This window comes from Prinia subflava, chromosome 3, assembly GCF_021018805.1.
Source record: "Prinia subflava isolate CZ2003 ecotype Zambia chromosome 3, Cam_Psub_1.2, whole genome shotgun sequence".
Classification (NCBI taxonomy): domain Eukaryota; kingdom Metazoa; phylum Chordata; class Aves; order Passeriformes; family Cisticolidae; genus Prinia; species Prinia subflava.
The window spans coordinates 103,258,932-103,279,363 of NC_086249.1; the positions used below are offsets into that span (position 1 = coordinate 103,258,932).

The 20,432-nt window shown below is 43.7% G+C and overlaps 1 protein-coding gene across 6 annotated transcripts; it reads left to right on the forward strand.

The window, feature by feature from the left end:
• Positions 1 to 819: 819 nt before the first annotated feature.
• Positions 820 to 20,097, forward strand: ZBTB21 (zinc finger and BTB domain containing 21). Of its 6 annotated transcripts, XM_063393144.1 has the most exons (4): positions 820 to 1,025; positions 9,222 to 9,276; positions 11,438 to 11,536; positions 11,986 to 20,097. In XM_063393144.1, exon 4 carries the CDS (start codon positions 11,999 to 12,001, stop codon positions 15,173 to 15,175), a length of 3,177 nt encoding a protein of 1,058 aa, XP_063249214.1. In that variant the 5' UTR covers positions 820 to 1,025; positions 9,222 to 9,276; positions 11,438 to 11,536; positions 11,986 to 11,998; the 3' UTR covers positions 15,176 to 20,097. The 6 variants fall into 6 exon arrangements, with proteins under 6 accessions (XP_063249214.1, XP_063249213.1, XP_063249211.1 ...); XM_063393143.1 differs by lacking the exon at positions 11,438 to 11,536; XM_063393141.1 differs by lacking the exons at positions 9,222 to 9,276; positions 11,438 to 11,536 and having other exon boundaries at positions 820 to 1,122.
• Positions 20,098 to 20,432: the final 335 nt, after the last annotated feature.

Genomic DNA, 20,432 nt, shown 5'->3' on the forward strand with positions numbered 1-20,432 from the left:
CTTTTGAGAGGGACAGGGGTGGCTTTTGAGGGGCACAGGAGTGGCTTTTGAGGGGTCAGGGGTGGTTTTTGAGAGGGACAGAGGGGTTGCTTCAGAGGACAATGGGGGTGGCTTCTGAGGGACGTTGGGTGGTTTTTGAGAATGGGGTCTTTTGAGGGACACTGGGTGGTTTTTGAGGAGAATGGGGTGGCTTTTGAGGGACACTGGGTGGTTTTTGAGGAGAATGGGGTGGCTTGGGGGAGTTGGTGACTTTTGATGGCGACAGTGGTGGCTTTTGAGGGGGACAGAAATGTGAGGGGTTGGGGAGGTGGCTTGTGAGGGACACGGTGTGTGGCATTAGGTACGGTGCTTCTTCACAGATCACACCGGGCCTTTACCCCTACACTTAAAAAAAAAAACCACGACATAAAATAAATAATAATAACAATCACCGCAACAAAAACTCACGACGAAACCATTACAGATCCCGCACACTAACGCTGCACGCGGGTTTCCCCCCACACCCGCAGCACACAGGCCCGGGCAGGGGAGGGCGGTGGGTGCGGGTTACCACAGCGGCCCCTCCCGAACCAGCGGCGGGGACACACGACACGGACCCGTCCCTCCGCGTGTGTCCCCCCCTGTGCCGGGCCGCCCCCCACACGCGCGGCTCTGCCTCAGTTTCCCTGCGGCGGGGCGGGCTGAGGGCGGCGGCCGGGGCGCTGCGGGCGGCGCTGCCCGCGCTGGAAGGCGGTCGGTCTGTCGGTCGGTCGCTGTCGGTCGGTCGGGCGGGGATCCCCGCTCCCGTCCCCGCTCCCCCCGCCGTGCCCCCCCCGCCGCGCCGCCTCCTCGCCCCCCGCTCCCCCCGGCCCGGCCAATCGCGGCGCCGCGCACGTGACGAGCGCTCCCCGCGATGACCTCATCCCTCGGTTGTGGGATGACGTCAAATTCAAGATGGATGGAATCACGGCGGCGGCGGCGGCAGCGCGGGCTGAGCCCTGAGCGGAGGCGCCGAGGGGGGCGAGCAGGGGGGGGCGGCGGACAGGGTGAGTAGCGCCCGCGTGTCGCGCCCGTCCCGGGGGCTGCCCGCGCCGCGCGGGTCTCCCCGCGCACAAATCCGTCTTTTCCTGACGTAACTCTGAGGTGGTTTTTTTTTTTTCTCTTCTTTTTTTTTTTTTTCTCTTTCCTCCTTCTCCCCCCCCCCCTTCCTCTACCGAGCGGGGATGCGGCTGCCCCGCGCATGCGCCGGTTACGAAACTCTTCCCCCCCTCGCTGGCGGGGCGCGGCGCAGGCGCCCGGAGCGGGCGGGAGGCGCCCGCGGCCGCCGCCACATCGCCCGAGCCCCGAGGGGGAGGCGCGGGGGAAGCGCTCAGGGCGCATGAGCGCGGCCGGCAGCGATGGATGGATGGATGGATGGAAGGAAGGAAGGATGAATGGATGGAAGGAAGGAAGGCGGGGAGAGGCGGAGCGGGGGGAGCGGGAAGCGGCGCGCCGACCTCCGGCTTCCCCGGGCTGCGGCGCGTCAGGAGCCCGTTACCCGCTGCAACGGGCGTGAGGGCCGCGAGGGTCCGGCCGCCCCAGGGCGTGAGGGACCGGTGGTGCGAGGGACGCTGGGGATCGGTGTGAGAGATCCCAGGCACCGGTGGCGAGAAGGACCGGCCGCCCGAGGGGTGTGAGGGACCGGCGGCTCCAGGCGCTTCCCCCCGCTCCGATCCGAGCTGTAGAGCCCGAGGGAGGCGCCGGGAGGGCCGTGGCTCGGTGACACGGCTGCTCCGCGGTGTGTCTGGAAGGGAGAGCGCGGTTCATCTCCCCCCAGCGAGGTCCGCGCGTGTAAGTGCAGGCAGGTACCAAACCTCATCAGGGTCTGTCAGTACAGAAAGGGGACGTGTCAGAGGATGGACCGGGCTGTGCTCGGTGCTGCCCGGCAGTGGGCAGAACCTGACGCACAGAAATCCCACCTGAACATGAGAACTTTTTTGTGCAGTGACCGATCTTTGGACAGATCGTCCAGACAGGCTGTGGAGTCTCCCTCACTGGAGATATTCCAGAACCATCTGGACACAACCCTGTGCCGTGTGCTCTGGGATGACTCTGCTGGAGCAGGGAGGTGGGAGCAGATGACCCGCTGTGGTCCCTTCCAGCCTGACCCATTCCGTGGTTCTGCAAACAAAGTGTGACTTTGCTGGTCCGAGCGCTCTTGGGCTGGATTATTCATCGGCAGGATGAAGCACATTTTACAGGCAGGTGGGGAAATCCTCGGTGCTGGGCTGTGCCTGTGCAGAAAGCTGTGGAAGGTGTTTTACGTCGTCATGGCTGTCAGAGAGAACTTCACTATAATCCTCTGTAAAGTGCAAGCTGATGTTATGTTCAGATTGGATGAGGCTCGTGTAAATAAACAGGAGAAAAAGGAGTTACTATTAGACAGGAAACAATTGTGGAATGTGTGTGTGCTGAGTAAGCCCATCTGAATAATTAAATAGCAATTGCTTTAGTAGCTCTTCCTTTTTTTTGTAGTTGGACTCCCAGTGGAAGTAAGAGGTAGGTAGGCTGTACATACAAGAAGAGATTGCAATGAATTATACAATCACAGAGTTTTTTGCCAATACACTGAATATCTTGTAGTTAAATTAAAATTAATATTTTGTCCTTAGATAAATTAATGGGAAACTAGATTTTTTTAAAATGTATTTTTGTGCAGGAAGTCCTTTGATATTAAATCAGGAGTAGTAAATGCACACTACAGGTAAATCTAGTACTGTTTCATGTGTAGGTTTAGTGTTTTGTTCTGACTTTACTCAAACTGACAAAGAGCTCTGACTAAAATTTTCCACCAGCGTTATGCTGATCCTCTGGAGGGGAAGTTTGGGGCAAATTTAAGCAATTGTTTTTATAAAATTTGCTAGCAAAAACCCCAAATGATGTGGCCATCTCTTGGGTGAAAGGGGATCCAACACCCTTTCTGTCGAGTGTGTGTTTCACCCATAGGCTGTAGAGTTGCAATTTCTTAAGAATATTTTGTTTACCTGTGGAAAGTCCACCCATCCTGAGTGGATTGGGACCATTTCAAGAGCTGTCATTTACATGTTCTCAGCAGGGGCTTGCAGGGAGATGTCACAGATTAGAACCTCAGGATTCCTTGGATTCCAGGATTTCACCACTTGTGAACTTAATGTTCAAGGTGACTTATCCTTCAGCACATACTGGCATTCTTACTGGATATAAACGAGGCAGCAGTTTTTAAGTTCCCAAAGTCCTTTTTGTGCTGTTCATGCAGTGATAAATGTGAACTTTTGTGCCTCCTGTTCCTGCTGTGTAGGTTCCAAGGGCCAGAGTGATGCTCTGCCACAGCCCTCTCACACTGAGAACCCTCTGGATCACCAGAGGCTGGATGTTACTAAGAAATTTGGTTTTCTGAGCTCATGGGGGGGTTTTTTGTGTGTGATGCTAGAGGCTACTTGCACACAGAGAATTAACTGCTCTGATCATCTTCGTAGTGTTGGCTGATCACACTCTGCTCAAAATTAGTTAGGGGCAGGTCAACATTTGGATTTAAAAGGACAACTTTGCAGAAAGCCTTGAGCTTTCTCACTGTATTGAAGTTCTGTTTTGAACTTCAGCATCTGTGAAGCAGTTACTGTTAAAAACCGACCCTCTGTAGCTTTCAGGGTTTTGAAATTCTCTTCATCTGCAGAATGGTGATAACTTGAGTGTGTGACCGAGTGTGGAGTCAGAGGGGAGAGGAAGTTGGGCAGTGATCAGCACAGGGTTTGTTCTGCTCTGGGAGGGGCTGTGCTCTGAGTCACAGGCTGCAGCTGCAAGGATTTCAGCTCTCATTAAACTTTTGAGCAACTGAGCGCCTTCATTTTGAAATCTGTTTCATGGAATGAGCTGAGATCCTCAGAAAACAGCAAAAGTCATTTGCTGCAAGTGGAAAGACAGCAATATGCCCTGCATTAAAATAGGTGTTCTGTGCAGGGGGTTTTCCTTCCCAATTGTGATTTAATATTAGTCTTTGTACTGTAGTGTTTCCATTTTTTTCCCCTACTGATAATATCAAAGACATCAGTTTTCTTATTGTTTCTTTCAATCAGCAGCAAAATAAAAAGAAATTTGTTGTCTTTTCTTATTGACTACTTTATGTATTTTGCTGTTCTGCAGCAGCTCAGGCGTATTTTATGAGCAAGGAAAGAAAGTGTTGAGCAAGGCATCAATCTTCCTAAGCTCCTTCCATCTCCACCCCCATCAGTTCACCAGTCTTGCTGCCCATCACAAATAAAAGTTTTTAAATCTCCTGGTCCTGATTTGTTGAGGGGTTTTCCCTCTGAGGCGTAGTGAAACACCACATCTTTCTCATGCAAACTCTTTCCATGCAGTCTGTGATGAAAAGACATGAAAAATCCCTTGGCCAAATATATATATATATATTTAAAGTGCTGCAAAACTTTTCCTTTCATAGTAATTTGTATACAATTAAATTGCATTCTTTGGGAAAGGAAGAAAGCTCTTTTTGTCTGAGAGCATTAATCTCTTTATCCAACATTTATCCTACCTCAGTACTGAACAGTGTGAGCAACATTTAGGTTGCAATTCATTCTTATCATTCTCATCAAGTTGTGGTTACTGCAGGGACAGTTCTCACACAGAGCACAGTGAGTGTCCCCTCCACCCCCTCACAGTCTGCTCTGGACACATTTGTGAGTATCTTCAGAGTACTTCAAAAAACAGAATACTTGGGACAGTAAACATGCCTCACAAAGCCCCTTTTAGTCTACATTTAGAGCCATGGAAGGAAAAGCTGCAGAATTACAGCGATTTCTAATCACTGCCACACTCTGTCATAACCAAAAGGAATTTTTTAATTCTGTACCAAGACATAACTCTGAGTACTGTCCTTCAGCTGTTGAGGTTAAGGACCAAATTTCCTGGAATTCCAGTAAAAATATTACCATCTCCATTCTCATAAATACTTTTGGTGATGAAAGAAAAACAGTGTTCATGGAGCTGGATTTTTAAATTATTTTTTTTAACCATGTAAGACATAGCTTACCTTCAATTGCTTGTGGACTTGGAGTAAACTGAAAATCTTCCACATGCTGTACATGAGCTTGTAAATCTCTTAAGGTAAAACTCAGATAAAATTGCTGTTGTCTTTTCTCTTTCCTGTATCATCTACCCAGTTTCTTGGCTGAATGCCATTTTCTTTGGATCCCTTCAGTGGGAGGAAGATACCTGCATTCCCTGAACCATGACTTTCTTACTCAGCAATTTTTTTGGCTCTGCTCTTATATTCTGCATTTTTCAGATTAAATGTATGACCTTTCCCCCCTCATATCTCATTTTCTTAAATGTAAACACTATTCTGTTGATAGAAAAATACCTTACATGGACACGTGGCTTCTCTTTCTATCCAAAATCAACTGCTTGTAAAAAGCACCATTATAGTAATAAAAATACAGCCACAATTAGGGCTTGTCGTTTTTATTACACCAGCAAAATTAAAAGCTGTATATAGATAAGTTTTTATTGTGAATTAGGCAGGTTAATGTGTCTCATGTAGTAAAGCAGATGACTGAATATTATTCCATTTAATAAGTATATCTCAGCGTTGCCAATAAAACAAAGTCAACCTGTAGAAATAGTACAAGTGTGCACATTTGGTCAACAATTCTTCAAATTTCATGCATCTCTTACCAAAAAAATGACAAGAAATATTTCGAGGGGTGAGATTTCTGTAGGTCTTTAAATTTGATGGCTGTCAAGCCTTTCAGACTTGTCGCATCAGAGAGTTTATGTGCAGCACTACAAAGCACGTTGCTTTGTATTTTGCACATTACAAAACAAACATTTCAAGGGAATGAAAGATAGGAACACCTAGGGAAAGGTGGTTTTAAACTTCTTAATATTTCAATTTATTTTGCAGCAATTAGGCTGAGTTAGGCACCTTTTAGTCGAGGCATGGAGGCCAGGACAAATAACTTATCCCACTGTGTTTGATGTGATTTAATCGTCACTGAATGTTTCAGGAAGAACTTTGAGAGCTCCCAGGCAGGATTTCCCTGCCCTGTCCCTTCCATCCTGTCGCTGGATCTGCTCCCTGAGATCAAGATGGAATTGCACCCTGAGCTGCTGCTGGTTGTGAACCAGAATGGGAGTGACAAGAGGAGCTTTGTACTCTGATATTCTGTAGTTTGCTGCACGTCAGGGGGAGCTGTTTTAAGTCAGAACATGAACTGAGGGTATGATCTGAATGTGAAAAGTAGCCTCTAATTTCTAAGTGAATTTCATGTCTGTGTCAGGGTAACTGCTCATTATTTGCCTAGAGCATAGGGCAAAATAGACTGCAGAGTATTCTGAGAGTAGGTTTAGATTAGATATTAGAAAACTGTTCTTTACTGTGAGGGTGGTGAGGCACTGGCACAGGTTGCTCCATCTCTGGAAGCGTTCAAGGCCAGGTTGGGAGCTCTGAGCAGTCTGGTATAGTGGGAAATGTCCCTGCCCATGGCAGGGGTGTTAGGACTGGAAGATCTTTAAGGTCCCTTCCCAAACCATTCTGTGATTCCATGATTATCAAATTTCTTCTTTTTCTCTCCCTAAATTTCTGCTTTTATATATGTGAAGGATGAATAGGTAGAAATTAGTCCATCAATTTCACAGACTAGCAAGCATGTTATTTATCTGATTTTATGCCTGGCTTCATACCAGTGAGTGTCTCTGTGCTGCTGACCTATTGGAAATGAGAAACGTTTGTCTTCATGGAGAATGTTCACAGTGCTGTCTGCAGTGGGAAACAGCAGAGCAGTGAGATCTCATTTCATTAAATCCAGGAAGACAGAATCCCCAGATCTGCAGCAAGAGATTAAGTATTTAGATAGAAAAAGATTATAGAAATGCAAACAATATTCCTATATGGGTTTGCAGCTTTTATCTGCAGGTTTGGGGTGTATATAGGGGGATGTGCAAATCTGTATGTGCTATGGGAGAGTATATGTGTTGCAAAGGCTGTTGATGGGAGAAGAGACATTTTATAAACTGTTATCAAATCATAAAATCCAGCATAGGGTGCTTAAGTAGAAGCTTAAGCAGTGTAGATTCCTTTTTCATCTGGACTTGTGACAAGTAAGGGAACTTTCTACTCTTCTGGTGGCTGAAACAGCCCCAGAATTGTCAGAGCCATCAGATCCTCAGGAAAGCACTCAAATGAATGCAACACTCCTGCATTTTCCAGGGGATGCTCCAGGAAGTCACTTGTATTTTTTGGCTGAGTCTTACAATCCACATTTCTTTGCTTTCTTTAGTGGATTTGTTCCTGCCATGCTTCTTGTGTTTTCCCTGTTTAAACCCCTGTTCAGTCACTGCCTTTTCTGCGTGTTTCCTCCTCCATCCTCGTGTTTTCTACTTCCACCTGCACTTCCTCACAGCCCTGCACCTCCTTGCTGCAATATTGCATCTCATTGAGGTTTCAGAGCATCATCTTCCCACTGCCCCCAGCATGCTGTTCATGGAGCTTTAGCTGACAGTGATTTCCTTATCATAAAAATCACAAGGCAACATCAACATTTCTTAGTTGCTCTTGTGTTTGAGAGTGTAGCTGTTACACTGAAACCACACATAAATATCTGCCTGATTCTGTCTGTAAAGTTTCAGCTGTAAAGTTGGTGGCTCCGTTGTTTCTAAAGGTGAAATTTCAGATGGAGGAAGCTGATGGAAGAATTTCCTGACAAAGAATGGGCAGGTGCATGGCTTCTCTTGCTGGAACCCTGATGGCCATTTGACCTCTCAGTGACCTGATTAAGCTCCCTATCCTAGAAAATAGCGAACAGATCTAGAAGTCTGGAATTATTTTGTTTATTCATTTGTTTCCTGCTTAATTTTAAGGATCAACACACTGGGAAATCAAATGAGCAGCAGAGCTGGTAAAAGGAAGGGGAGAATATCAGGGATGGGGGAAGGAGATGTGAGAGTAAGGAAGAGAGGAGAGGAAGGGGAACTACCACTTCAAAGGGAGGTTGCTGCTGAAGATCAACAAAATGTTTGGCCTGAGATTGAGCTTTTTCACCCTTCCCTTGTGAAGAGCTTTCATGGAATTTCTTTTATTTTATAGAAGTTGTTTTGAAATAGTAGAGGCATCTTTTTCTGTCCTTGTCCAAAATATAAAATAAAAGCAATCTTATACCAAATATGGTACTTAGGCTTTTGAAATTTAGTTTTCTGAGATCAGTGGAGGGCTGTTGAAGGAGGGGATTAGAGGATTGGAACATCTCTCTTAGAAGGGAAGGCTCAGGGACCTGGGCCTGTTCAACCTGGAGAAGGCATGGCTGAGAGGGGCCCTCATAAATGTGTGTAAATATCTAAAGGAGGAGTGTCAAGAGGATGGACCAGGCTCTGTTCCATGGTGCCCAGAAATGGGACAAGAGGCGACAGGCAGAAATGATGCCCAGGAAGTTCCACCTGAACATGAGGAAGAGCTTCTTCCCTGTTCAGTGACTGAGAACTGGGACAGATTGCCCAGAGAGGGTGTGGGGTCTCCTCACTGGAGATATTCCAGCTCCATCTGGACACAGTCCTGTCCCTTGTGCTCTGGGGTGACCCTGCTTGAGCAGGGAGATTGGACCAGATGACCAAGGTGGTCCCCTCCAGCCTGACCCATTCCGTGATTCTGTGAAGTCTGACACTAAAATCTCTTCTTGGCCTCCCAAAAGTTGCTGCTGCACTGGCCCTTTCTGGCTCTGGAGTCTAAATTTAGTCACTGTTCCTCCTGAGGACCAGCAGGTGCTGTGCATGAGCACCTGCATACAGACAGTGGGAGATTTTTCTGATGTGCTCCTGCTGTTTCCATGATGTCACCTAAACATCATGGAAAAAAAAGAAGAAAACTTTGTTTCCAGTTCAGTAGTGAAGGTGGCTGGAAAAAAAAATGGTTAGAGAGAATAAAAGTATATTATCTGGAGGAAAGATCTTAGGTAACCAATCGCAAAACAATCTCCAGCTGAGAAGTAGGAGTACTCAAACACCTGGAACCAAAGCTGGTATTACAGGAGACTGCCAGAGTTGTGTCTGTACACACAGTGCCAGGGAAGGGTTTGTGTGGGGCTTTGGGGAACCAGTTCTTGTCCTCTCATGGCTGTTCCTATTGCTGCCTCTTCAGTTATGCCAATGCAATAGCTCACTATAAAAACTGACCAGCATTTGAAAAGAAATCATGTTGGAGGTTTATTTATTGTCTGTTCCGCTACGTCACGCAGGCCTGCAAATATTTGTACTGGCACGGCTGAAGGAGGAGTGACCTGCAGTGTGCAGGTAAGATGAACACAAAAGAGCAGGGATGACTTGGATCAACTTTGGTACTGAAAAGTGTTCATGTGGTGAAATTTTAACACATTGACTCTGGTATTCTTTGGGTTGATTTTTTTTTCTACTTAAGTATTTCAGGCTTTCACATGATCTGGGTAAGTGTCTTAAAACGGTTCTGGAAAACAGTTCTGGTGTGTTTCTTGCTATTGTTTGTTTAATTTCTGCTTGTTGTGTCTAAAGGCTATTAAGCTGAAAGTCAAGGGCTTGAATTAGGAAATACCAGGATTAGAGCTGCCTTTGGAGGATTGATTTGGTCCTTTGCCATTTGTGTACGTTGCAGCCTTGGTCACTGTTAAAGTGATAGAGTTACAATGCACCAGAGCTCCTGCACTGTGCTCTGAGCGTGACAGGGAGGGATGTTAATGTCTGCAGTGTTCAGTGGGATGAATTGAAGCTGTTGTAGGAATGAAGAAGGAAACTGTGGCCAGAAGGATGGGTGCCTGTTGGATTCTGCTTAGTCCTGCAGATTTTACACCACTCTCTACTGGTTATATTGCACTGCTGTGTGGGCAGAGGGACACAGGAATTACATGGCGTTTATTCTCCCAGTATTAAAAAAATAAGGGCAAAGCAGATTAAAATGAAAGATTTTAAAATATTTCAAAATATTTGACTAAAACACTCTGTGGGTTATGCAGCAGCTTCTATTGGGTGTCTCTACCCCACAGTTAAAGTTTCCTAAGCTCTGTTGATCTCCTACCTCCATTTACCTTCTGCAACTTGCATCCCAGAGGAATCACTTGAGTTTGCAAACTCACTTTCTTCCAGGTGAAGGGAAAGTGGCCCTCCTGGAGCACTTATAACTCTGTAAATGTTAATGGCTGCTCAGACCATGAAACTGGATTAGTGCCAGTCACACTCTGCCACTTCAATTGGCAAAGGAGGAGGGTAATGAACCACCAGCCTCACACCCCCACCTCCATCCTCCCAGTATTCTTAAGTAAAACACAGAAAGCAAAACAAACCAGATTGCTTTCTCAAATTAAGATTGACTGCACTGCTTTTTATAGATGGAGGTGTGGGGGAATTATGCATTATAGTTATCTAAGGTGAATTAAGGATAAATTAGTGTTTATGAAATGACACTGCTAGGCACTGAAATACTCAGTAGAGACTGATCTGGTGAGGAAACAGCATTCTGGTTTTGCTGTTGCCATGTCACTATGAACTCATTTGGTATTTTTAGGTGTAGAAATGGTACCTCACTCCTTTATGTTATCAGTGCCCTGAGACACTGCATGCAGCATCCTTTAAATCATTTCTCAATAATAGCAATTTAGACTTGGATCACTTATTTATATCCATTATTTTTAAGATTTACCATCCTCGTTTATTAACCATGGGGTTATAGCTTCACAGTATTGTTTTTTTTTTCTTTTGATAAACTTTACAGTTTTGCTTGTAAGCTGATGAACAGTGGAACCTTTTTGTTGTAATTGCATACATCATGTACAAATGAAACTAAAAAGTAGTGTCTCAAATGAGCTGTAAAAATAAGAGAGTTGCTTTTCACAGATACCTCATTGACTTGTTTACAACCACCATGGAGGTACTGTGGAGAATGTCCATGAAAAAAGTAAGATAACTGATAATGCTGATTTCTCTGTGTTCCTGTGCACAGAAATATAAATTGCAACTCCTGCCATAGAAGTTATTTGTTTAACTTAAAACCTGGTTATCTTCTTTTGTTAAGCTCTCATCAGGAGCAGTATATTGAGTTATCACGACATCCTGCAGTATGGAGTGGGCTGAGTTTTGAAGCATATGTATCATGGAGATTTCTGCACTGCAGCTTAACTTGTGCTTATTGTACTCTTGGATGCAGCCAAGGGTAACTGTTCCTCAGGTGTATGGGTTGTGGGCATAAAGTGCTCTAATGCTAAGGAATGAAATGGGGATTTCAGTTCTCTGATTGCTTTTCATCCTGAGCAAAGCAATGCAGGGATACTTCAGTGAAAACTGACATTTCCCACAAACCAGATCCTGCCAGTGCAGTTTTAAGTGACACTTACAGTTAGAAGTAGATATTAACAGCACTTATTAAGCATAAGTAAACATGATGAATTTAGATTACAGACAATAATCCTGTTTCCTTTTCCCTTCCCAGTATTAATGCCCTTTCCATCATCCTATTAAAAGTGATAACGGAACCCCCTTAATTTGTGTAGTCAGCAGGAGACTGTCACAGTTGCTTAGCCTCAGAAAGGTGAGTTGCTATAACTAAGCTTTAGATGCCTGATCCAAGAGTTTATCAATCCAGTTGTCAAGATAGATCTTCATAAAGCTGAAGCAGAAAAAGAGATGATCGAGAGTGAAATGATTGAACTGTTCCTCCCCATGGAGAGGTATATTACAGGAAGAGAACATAGCCCATCCATCTGTCCATCCATCCATCCCCCAGTTAGTTAGGTGTAATATTCTTGGTGTAAGATTAACAATTAAAATGATATTTGAAAGTGGGCAGATGAGCTAGTGTCTGTGCTGTTTTGGAGCTACCAAGTGGTGTTTTCATTGCCAAACCTTTCCTCCACACAAGCTGTTTCTTTAATTGCTGTTTGATGGTGGCTTAGCCAGTTTAAAAAGTACAGGAGACGTGTTTACTTTGTCTCTGGTAGTTCATATAAGGCAACCTACAGCTTTGTTGTTCTTTTTCAGGCACATCAGAATCATGGAGGGGCTCTTGCATTACATAAATCCAGCACATGCCATCTCCCTCCTGAGCACCCTGAACGAGGAGCGTCTCAAGGGACAGCTGTGTGACGTTGTGCTGATTGTAGGAGACCAGAAATTCCGAGCTCACAAGAATGTTCTGGCTGCCAGCAGTGAATACTTCCAGACTCTGTTCACAAATAAGGAGAATGAGTCTCAGTCAGTGTTTCAGCTCGACTTCTGTGAACCAGATGCTTTTGATAATGTGTTGAACTACATTTATTCCTCATCCTTGTTCATTGAGAAAGGCAGCCTCGCAGCTGTGCAAGAGCTGGGCTACAGTCTTGGAATATCTTTTCTTACAAACATTGTTTCCAAGAGTCCTCAAGCTCCTTTTCCTTCTTGTCCTATTAAAAAAGTACTCTATCAAGATGAAGATGAAAGTAGTTCTCAGAAGAGAAGCGTAATTGTCTGTCAGAACAGAATTGAAGCACAAGCGAAAAGCGTAAATCAAACACAACATGACTTAAGCCATACTCCTAAACCTTCACCCTCTGTGGCTGTCAAAGCCAGCAGCAGACCACAGGTAACAAAATCAACTGAAACCCTTCACAACTTATCACTGACTGAAAGGAGATGGCTGAAAGAAGGCCCTGTGAGCTATACGAAGGTTCATGAAACTTCTGGAACTGTGGAGGATCAGAGCAGAGGTGCTTTAGTGAAAAGGAACATGGTGCTGCCTCAGATGTCTTTAGTAGAGAAAGAAATGGCAAGCGGCGACCCAGGAAGCAGCGCTCAGCTTCTGAGAGGAAAAGTTGCAGAGATGTCCTTGAAAAGACCACGTCCACCAGTCTTGTCTCTGCGTGGGGCAGGGGAACCCACGTTTTTGTTGAGAGAGGCAGGAAAAGGAAGCGGTCAAGGGGAAGACAGGAATTTGCTGTACTACTCCAAGTTAGGGCTGGTAATCCCATCTAGTGGGTCTGGCCCAGAAAACCAAAGTATTGACAGAAGTGGGCCCCTTGTAAAAAGTCTCCTTCGAAGGTCACTGTCCATGGACAGCCAGGTTCCTATCTACTCACCTTCTGTTGACCTAAAACCTGCACAGGTATCCTCGTGCTCCTCACCAGGAACCAACGATTCCCAGAAGACTTTTAATGTTGCATCCCAAAAGTCGTCCTCGAAGGAGTCGTTGGAGAAGTCAGCCTTGGATGAGAAGCCGCAGGTGATACACCCACACCGCCTTAGGTCTTTCAGTGCCTCTCAGTCGCTGGATCGGGAGGTCGCTTCCCCTCTGTCGGAGGTGCGGATCAAAACTGAGCCCAGCAGTCCCCTCTCGGATCCTGCTGACATCATTCGAGTTACAGTGGGGGATGCCTCAGCATCGGCAAACAAAGACTTTGCTTTCAAAACTGAGGATGACCGTAAGGAACCAAGCAGACTTCCCGTGAAAAGGAGGTTCCAGGATGACAGGAGGCTGCCGTTCAAGAAGCTGAAGGCGGATGAGCAGGGTTCTCCTGGCTCAGAAGAGAACTTTGAGGAAGGCTTGAGCCCCACTCACCTTGATGCTGATTTCCCCGATTCTGATGTCAGTAAAGATGAATACAGCGAGATGGAAGAAGCAAGACCAAATAAAAAATTTAAATGTAAACACTGCCTTAAAATTTTCAGATCAACAGCAGGTCTTCATCGACATGTTAACATGTATCACAATCCAGAGAAGCCCTATGCTTGTGACATATGCCACAAGAGATTCCACACCAATTTCAAAGTGTGGACGCACTGCCAGACACAACATGGAATCGTGAAGAATCCCTCACCGGCTTCCAGTTCACACGCCCTTTTGGATGAAAAATTCCAAAGAAAACTGATCGATATAGTGAGGGAGAGAGAAATCAAAAAAGCTCTGATCGTGAAACTAAGACGTGGCAAGCAGAGCTTTCAGGGCCAGTCTGCTTCACAAGCACAACAAGTCATCAAAAGGAATTTAAGGTCAAGAACCAAAGGAGCCTATATTTGTACCTACTGTGGGAAAGCTTATCGTTTCCTCTCCCAGTTCAAACAGCACATAAAAATGCACCCTGGGGAGAAACCCCTTGGAGGGAACAAGGCTCCTAAGCAGAAAGATCACATTCATATTGAAAACCCAGTGGAAAACAAGGAGGTTTATCAGTGCCGTCTCTGCAACGCCAAGCTCTCCTCGCTTATTGAACAGGGAAACCACGAGCGACTCTGCAGAAACGCCACTGTCTGTCCTTACTGCAGCCTTAGGTTTTCTTCTCCAGAGCTGAAGCACGAGCATGAAAGCAAGTGTGAGTACAAGAAGCTGACTTGCCTTGAGTGTATGCGCACCTTCAAATCATCCTTCAGCATCTGGCGTCATCAGGTTGAAGTTCACAATCAGAACACAATGGCTCCATCAGAGAACTTTTCTTTGCCTCTCATGGATCACAATGGAGAAATCACCAGTTCGTCACGGCTGCCTGCGCAGTCGGAATCCAATAAAATGAACAATTTTGTTGCTGCAAAGGAGGACGGTGTGTTCAGTGATTCGTCAGAACAAATCAATTTTGATTCTGAAGACTCTTCGTGCCTGCCTGAAGACTTGAGTGTTTCCAAGCAGTTTAAAATCCAGATCAAAGAGGAGCCCGCAGATGATATAGAGGACGAGGTCACCGAAACAAGCAGGGAACCTAAGGATGTAGTCTCCAAGAAAGATCCCAGCTTGTGGCCCTGTGAAAAGTGTGGGAAGATTTTCACCTTACGCAAACAGCTGGAGCGTCACCAGGAGCTCCTGTGCTCCGTGAAGCCGTTCATTTGCCACGTGTGCAACAAGGCCTTCCGAACGAATTTCCGCCTCTGGAGCCACTTCCAGTCTCACATGTCCCAGGCCGCAGAGGAGTCCACAAACAAGGAGCCTGAGATATGTCCACCAGCTAATTCCCCATCACCCCCACCCTTACCCCCACCCCCGCCACTCCCCAAAATCCAGCCTTTGGAGCCCGACAGCCCCACGGGCTTGCCGGAGAGCTCCAGCACTACTGAGAAGCTGTTCGTGCCGCAGGAGTCGGACACGCTCTTCTACCACGCCCCGCCGCTCTCGGCAATCACCTTCAAGAGACAGTACATGTGCAAACTCTGCCACAGGACTTTCAAGACAGCGTTCAGCCTCTGGAGCCATGAACAGACACACAATTAGCTTTAACAGAACCTTTCAGAGCTGGTTTGGGAGGGGGCTGTGTTCAGGATCTCAGAGGTTTGCCACATAGACTAGAAATTTAAGAGGATCGAAATGATGATGGTGGAAAATCTGGAATTTGTGATGCTGCTTGGATTTGGAGATTAGGGAAAACTAGAACTCGGTTAGTAGGTAGAAAGCAGAGTAATTTAAAATACTGTGGTCTGGGATCTAATAGTAACAGAATAAATTTTATTTTATTTCATTTGACACTGAAATACAATTGCATCTGGATTGTATGCATGGATCTTCATCCCGTGATGTTGGTGTGTGCGTGTGTATTATATATAAAGTTATATATTAAACGAAAGAGAAACAACAATTTGGATTCTAACTGTGAGCTTATAGTAGTGAAATACTGTAACCAACGTCGTAATTTGTTTTTCAAAAAGAAACCAACACACACAAGCTCCATGTAAGGCAGTTTGGGAGGAAGTGGATGGAGTGTCTTGCTGTATTGACTTAGGTCTTAGAAACCTTTAGCAATAACAAAGAAACCTCAAGTCTGAGTAATCCTGATATTATTGGATACAAATGTTTGCTATTTTAAGGGAACATAGAATTGTTTTGTTGTTGTATGGAACTTGTGCAAATTAAAATAGAATCTAAAGTCAGCAATATTATTACTAAGATTTTATATAAGAAGTAGCAGCAAGCCTGCTTTCAGCCATTTAATTATAACTTTCTAAGGAAAATTGAGAGAGGGGGGTACTTTGCTTTATATAATGTCCCAAAGACTAATTTCCTATGGATACTTGGGTAGCTGAAGTCATTGTGTAACAGCCATCATAATGCAAATGGTACTGTTTATAACATGAACTGAGGTTGAATGGATGTCAGACAAGTTTCATAGTTTTGTTTCCACTATTTGTACAACTGTTTGTAATTTTAACTACAAAGGAATGTATAACTATTAAATCAACAAGAGAGAGCTCGTTAAGGGACAGAAGATGAGTTGTGTTTCTAAACACAAGTAATAAGCTCGGCCGTGAGTACAAAGAGATGTTTTAACAAAACCTAAAAATGTAAATATTTATATAGACACCTGTATAAATGAAGAAGTATGTATTTGAAATTTGTATTAAGCGTACATATCCAGCTCAAAGCAGAGGAGAAAATCACACTACAATCACTACATTTTATGGATACAATGCATATAGAGTAGTTCTTTCTGCCGCTTTCATATGTGACTGTGTTGCAATTTTCCAATTTGTTGAAAATTGTGGTAATAATGGGCTGCAGATATTCTGTGTGGTTCCATTACTTTACCTCAAATGGCAACTGGAGCATTTAGTGTAAGTAGGATCACACATATTTACCAGGAGCTATAGGAAGGGTCCAATTTTTTTCTTGTAAGTCAAGGAAATATTTACCCAGAAGTAGGAGGTGAACCAACAGTGAGAAATTCTTCTGCTAGAATTTAAACTTGGTGGAAGGGTGGTGGGTTAGAGTGAACATAAGTGATGCAAAGAGTGTTTATGATCCTGACCAACAACCCTGCAGGGTTGGGAGAAGGGGGTTGAAATTCCACACTGCTGAGTCAGAGCCCAGTCTGTGTCCACTGAAACCAGCACGAGTTTGGTCACCAGTTTCAGGGGCAGCAGGAGCGAGGCTTGAATTCCCTGTGTAACCATGTAACTGTTTTCTCAGTATCCCAAGTTCAAAAGGTAGAATTGCAAGCTGATGCTGAGATTCAGCAAAATCAAGCACAAGTGTAACTCCTAAGAATCTGAGGATGGGCACCCTTAGGCACACACCAGATTTTTCTCAGTGAAAGCCAAGTGTGCCACCTTTTTTTTTTCAACAGATATTTAATTATTTTTCCTCTAAGTGAAGTTTGAAAGAATTAACTCAGGATGGACCCCTGATTTTTTTTCAGCTACCAAAAAATTTGCAATGTTAATTTCAAGCCTCTTCTGCTTTGTTTTTACTACAATCTAAAATTGCTACTAGACACCTCTGAAAGTAACATGTTCTTTTTTGTCCTCTTTCAGGCAAACTGGCTGAGTGTGATTAGGCTAATTTGCTTGAGTATCAGTTAAACTCTTTCAGTGGCATTGCAGTTAAACCAAGGAACTTGCTTAATAGTGTCATTTCCAGTTACTGACTTTTTTATTCCACCTACTAAAAATTTCTTTCTTGCCAGAAACGATTTCAGAGTAAAATGGTTATTGCACTTAAACCTGGTTTTAAAAATCAGAGAAACATAAAGCCTTGCTAAGTACCCTTTATATATGTTTAAGAAATGTGTGTGTATAAAATACGAACGTGTTTTTGTAGAACGGTTCCTAAGATTTTCCCCAGTGATTCCTCTGCACAACAGCCTGAAAATTTAGCTACAGCCTTTTAAAATTCAGTGTGCTTTCTGAAGGAAGGTGGCAACCAGCTCAGCTGGGTCACAGCCATCTCCCTTCCAGCTGGGATTCTGCTCTGTGCTATGGTGAGAAATTCTACACACTTTAAATCAAAACCTTGTGCAACATCTTTGAAGAAACCCTGACCTTTTTCCTAGTGTACTAGGTATTATAAAGAATCCATAAAATATTTTTTGGTCTAAGTAGCCTCCTAAGTTTTTCTTCAGTTGCTTTGGTTTTGTGGGGGGGGGGTTAAAGTTTTGTTTTCCACTTTGAGCGTGTTCTGTGTGATTTTTTTCTTTTTTTACATTTGGTTCCTGTTATTTAGTAAAGGAATTCAGGATCTCTAAAATTTAAATATGAGATGTTTATATAGCAGTTCTGGTTTTCTATTAGCTTTTATACAGTATCTTAAAAAGCCCTTGATAGAAGTGTTTATTTTGGAGGATACGGAATAAATATGCTTCCACTTATATAACTTTAATATATGTCTTAAAATTTAAATTATGGAAAAAAATGTTAGTTGCTTGTTTATAAATAAAGGTCTTTTGAAGAGTGTCTAGTTTGGCCACAGCCAAAATAAAAGGCAAATTTATTGATACAAAAGCCTGTCTTCATCATATTTTGTTTAATTTTATAGCTGTGTATTGAAGTGACACAAAGTTAGAGGTCTTGTTAAATATGAGAAAGTGTTTTGCTTTTTTTTCTAAAATTTGTGACAGGAATGTGCAGATGTTTTAATATATAGATTAGAATCTATAATTCTGTCCTTTTTTTGCTATTTTTATAACCTATCAGATAAATCTCAGAGAACTATCCTGCTTCAGTGGGAGTGGAAACTAGTGTTGCATTTCAGGGGAGCAGTGTTGAGCCATGAAATGTATTTTGGTTTGGGACTTTTTTTCCTTTCAGGCACTGTGTTGGCAAAGCCTCTAAGCCTACTTTAAGTCCATTAAGATCAGTCTTAATATTTTTTTTGAAATTGTTCTGTCCAAGTTTATTGCTGAATTGGGACCATGACCAGCCTGGAAAGGGAGCAGTGGCAGCAGAACACGAAGCAGTAACAAAACTGTCTCCAGTTTTGGGTTATTTGGTGAGGCACAGCGAAACACCCCTGGCAGGTGATGGAGGAGATAACCTGGTGACCCCAGAGTTTGTCTGGGGTCTTTCAGAAATGAGATCTTGTGTTATCTGTCACCCCAAACAGCTGTAGGAGGCTTGGCCTGTGTTTCCTGTGTGGGCAGGAACATCCAGGAGGGGTTTTTGCCTGATGTTGTTTGTTTTCCCCCAAATTGGACGTGCGGGTTTGCTCCAGAGCTCTGCATGTTCTCTGTTGCTGTTCCAAGCTTCCAGTGTTCAAATGAGTTCCTCCCATGGGATAAGGACAGACTATGCCTAATTTCTTGGCTCTGATAGTGAGGGTGCAAATATCTGGCATGAGCCTGTGACCTGGCATGTGCCTATACTGTTCGATAAAATTGTTTACATTTTCCTACCAGAAGATTTAGATAAAATCAAAACAAGCTTAGGGGGTTGTTTTTTGTTGGAGTTTTGTTTGTTTTGGTTGGGGTTTTTTTAGTGTTGCTGTTGTTGAATCAGTGTTAAAATCTTTTTATTTTCTGTTGTTGCTGAACACGGCCTGATAGTATTTTTAATGTTATTGATTTTTGTTTATTTAAAATGACTTGTGAAAAACTGTACTGTAACTGCTCTATGAAAAGGGACACTATCAAGAGAAAGGCTGGACATATCTATATTAGAAATACTTTATAGTAATTAATATTGAAAAATTTAAAAACAAATTGAGTCATAACACTTGAGCTACTTGGGCATGAAGATCCTATTATGGGCAGCCTCAGTTGTTGTGAGGATGTCTGAAAAATGAATTCTGTGGATTGAGCTGATTTTTCACGTTGCTTTTTCTCTCACTATTCCAGAATAAAGGACTCAATCCTCTTTTTCCTTTTCCAGTCTCCCAGTGGTACACATTACCTTTTAAAACGACACAAGCTTCCCACTGTTGCAGCAGCAGCTTTACTTCAAATATGTACAGAAAACCAGAACAAACCCTTTTTGCAGTGTTAAGTGCAAAATACACATAAAGTACATCTTTTAAGGCTTATTCTTGACAGTGTCCCTTTTTAAAAAGCAGGAAAATGGGATCACTTTAAGTGCTTGGGTACAGGGGAATAGTTTCCTATAGAAATTGGAATTATCCAATATATTTTCTAGAGAGTTTTCTGGTTAGTTACACCAAATCACTTGTCATTTTAAAGGATTATAGAGGTAAAACAAGCAACTCTGGGTTTATAATCCTGTATACCTTATACATTCTATATCTGTTCAATACACCAGGATGGGTTTTTACTTTTTTTAGGACTGAGACTTAATAGCTTAAGGCAACTTTTTCTTTAATGTAATGTAAATCCATTGCTGCTTTGTACAACTTTTTCTACTGTGTGTTTTCTTTACTTAGATCTTGACTAAGAAATGTTGACGTCCAATAAACTTACACTTTGTTTCTTTTGAGTGTGCTGTGTCTTGTCCTGGAATCTCTTGGCAGAGGGTGGTGTTATTGTACAAAGCATTGTGTCTGCGGAGTAGGAAGTGATTTTGTAAGAGCATCCTATGTTCCATTTGTTGGATGTAAGTGCTAATTGTACATTACTAAAATAACGGCGGGTTGTTTGTTTTAGTAAATGCCTCACTGAACCTTTTACTGGAAAATACAGGAAAACCAACTGCTCCAGACAAGCTCTTAAAAGCTTGAACACAGCCCAAATCCTGCAATCAGTGATTTGTGGAAGGAAGTGTCTCCATCTCAGACTGGACTGAGCCAGATGTTTGAACAGGCACAGCAATGT

Bases quoted from the DNA above. Each gene is read 5' to 3' on its own strand.
- ZBTB21 (XM_063393141.1), top strand. From the start codon at position 11,999: ATGGAGGGGCTCTTGCATTACATAAATCCAGCACATGCCATCTCCCTC.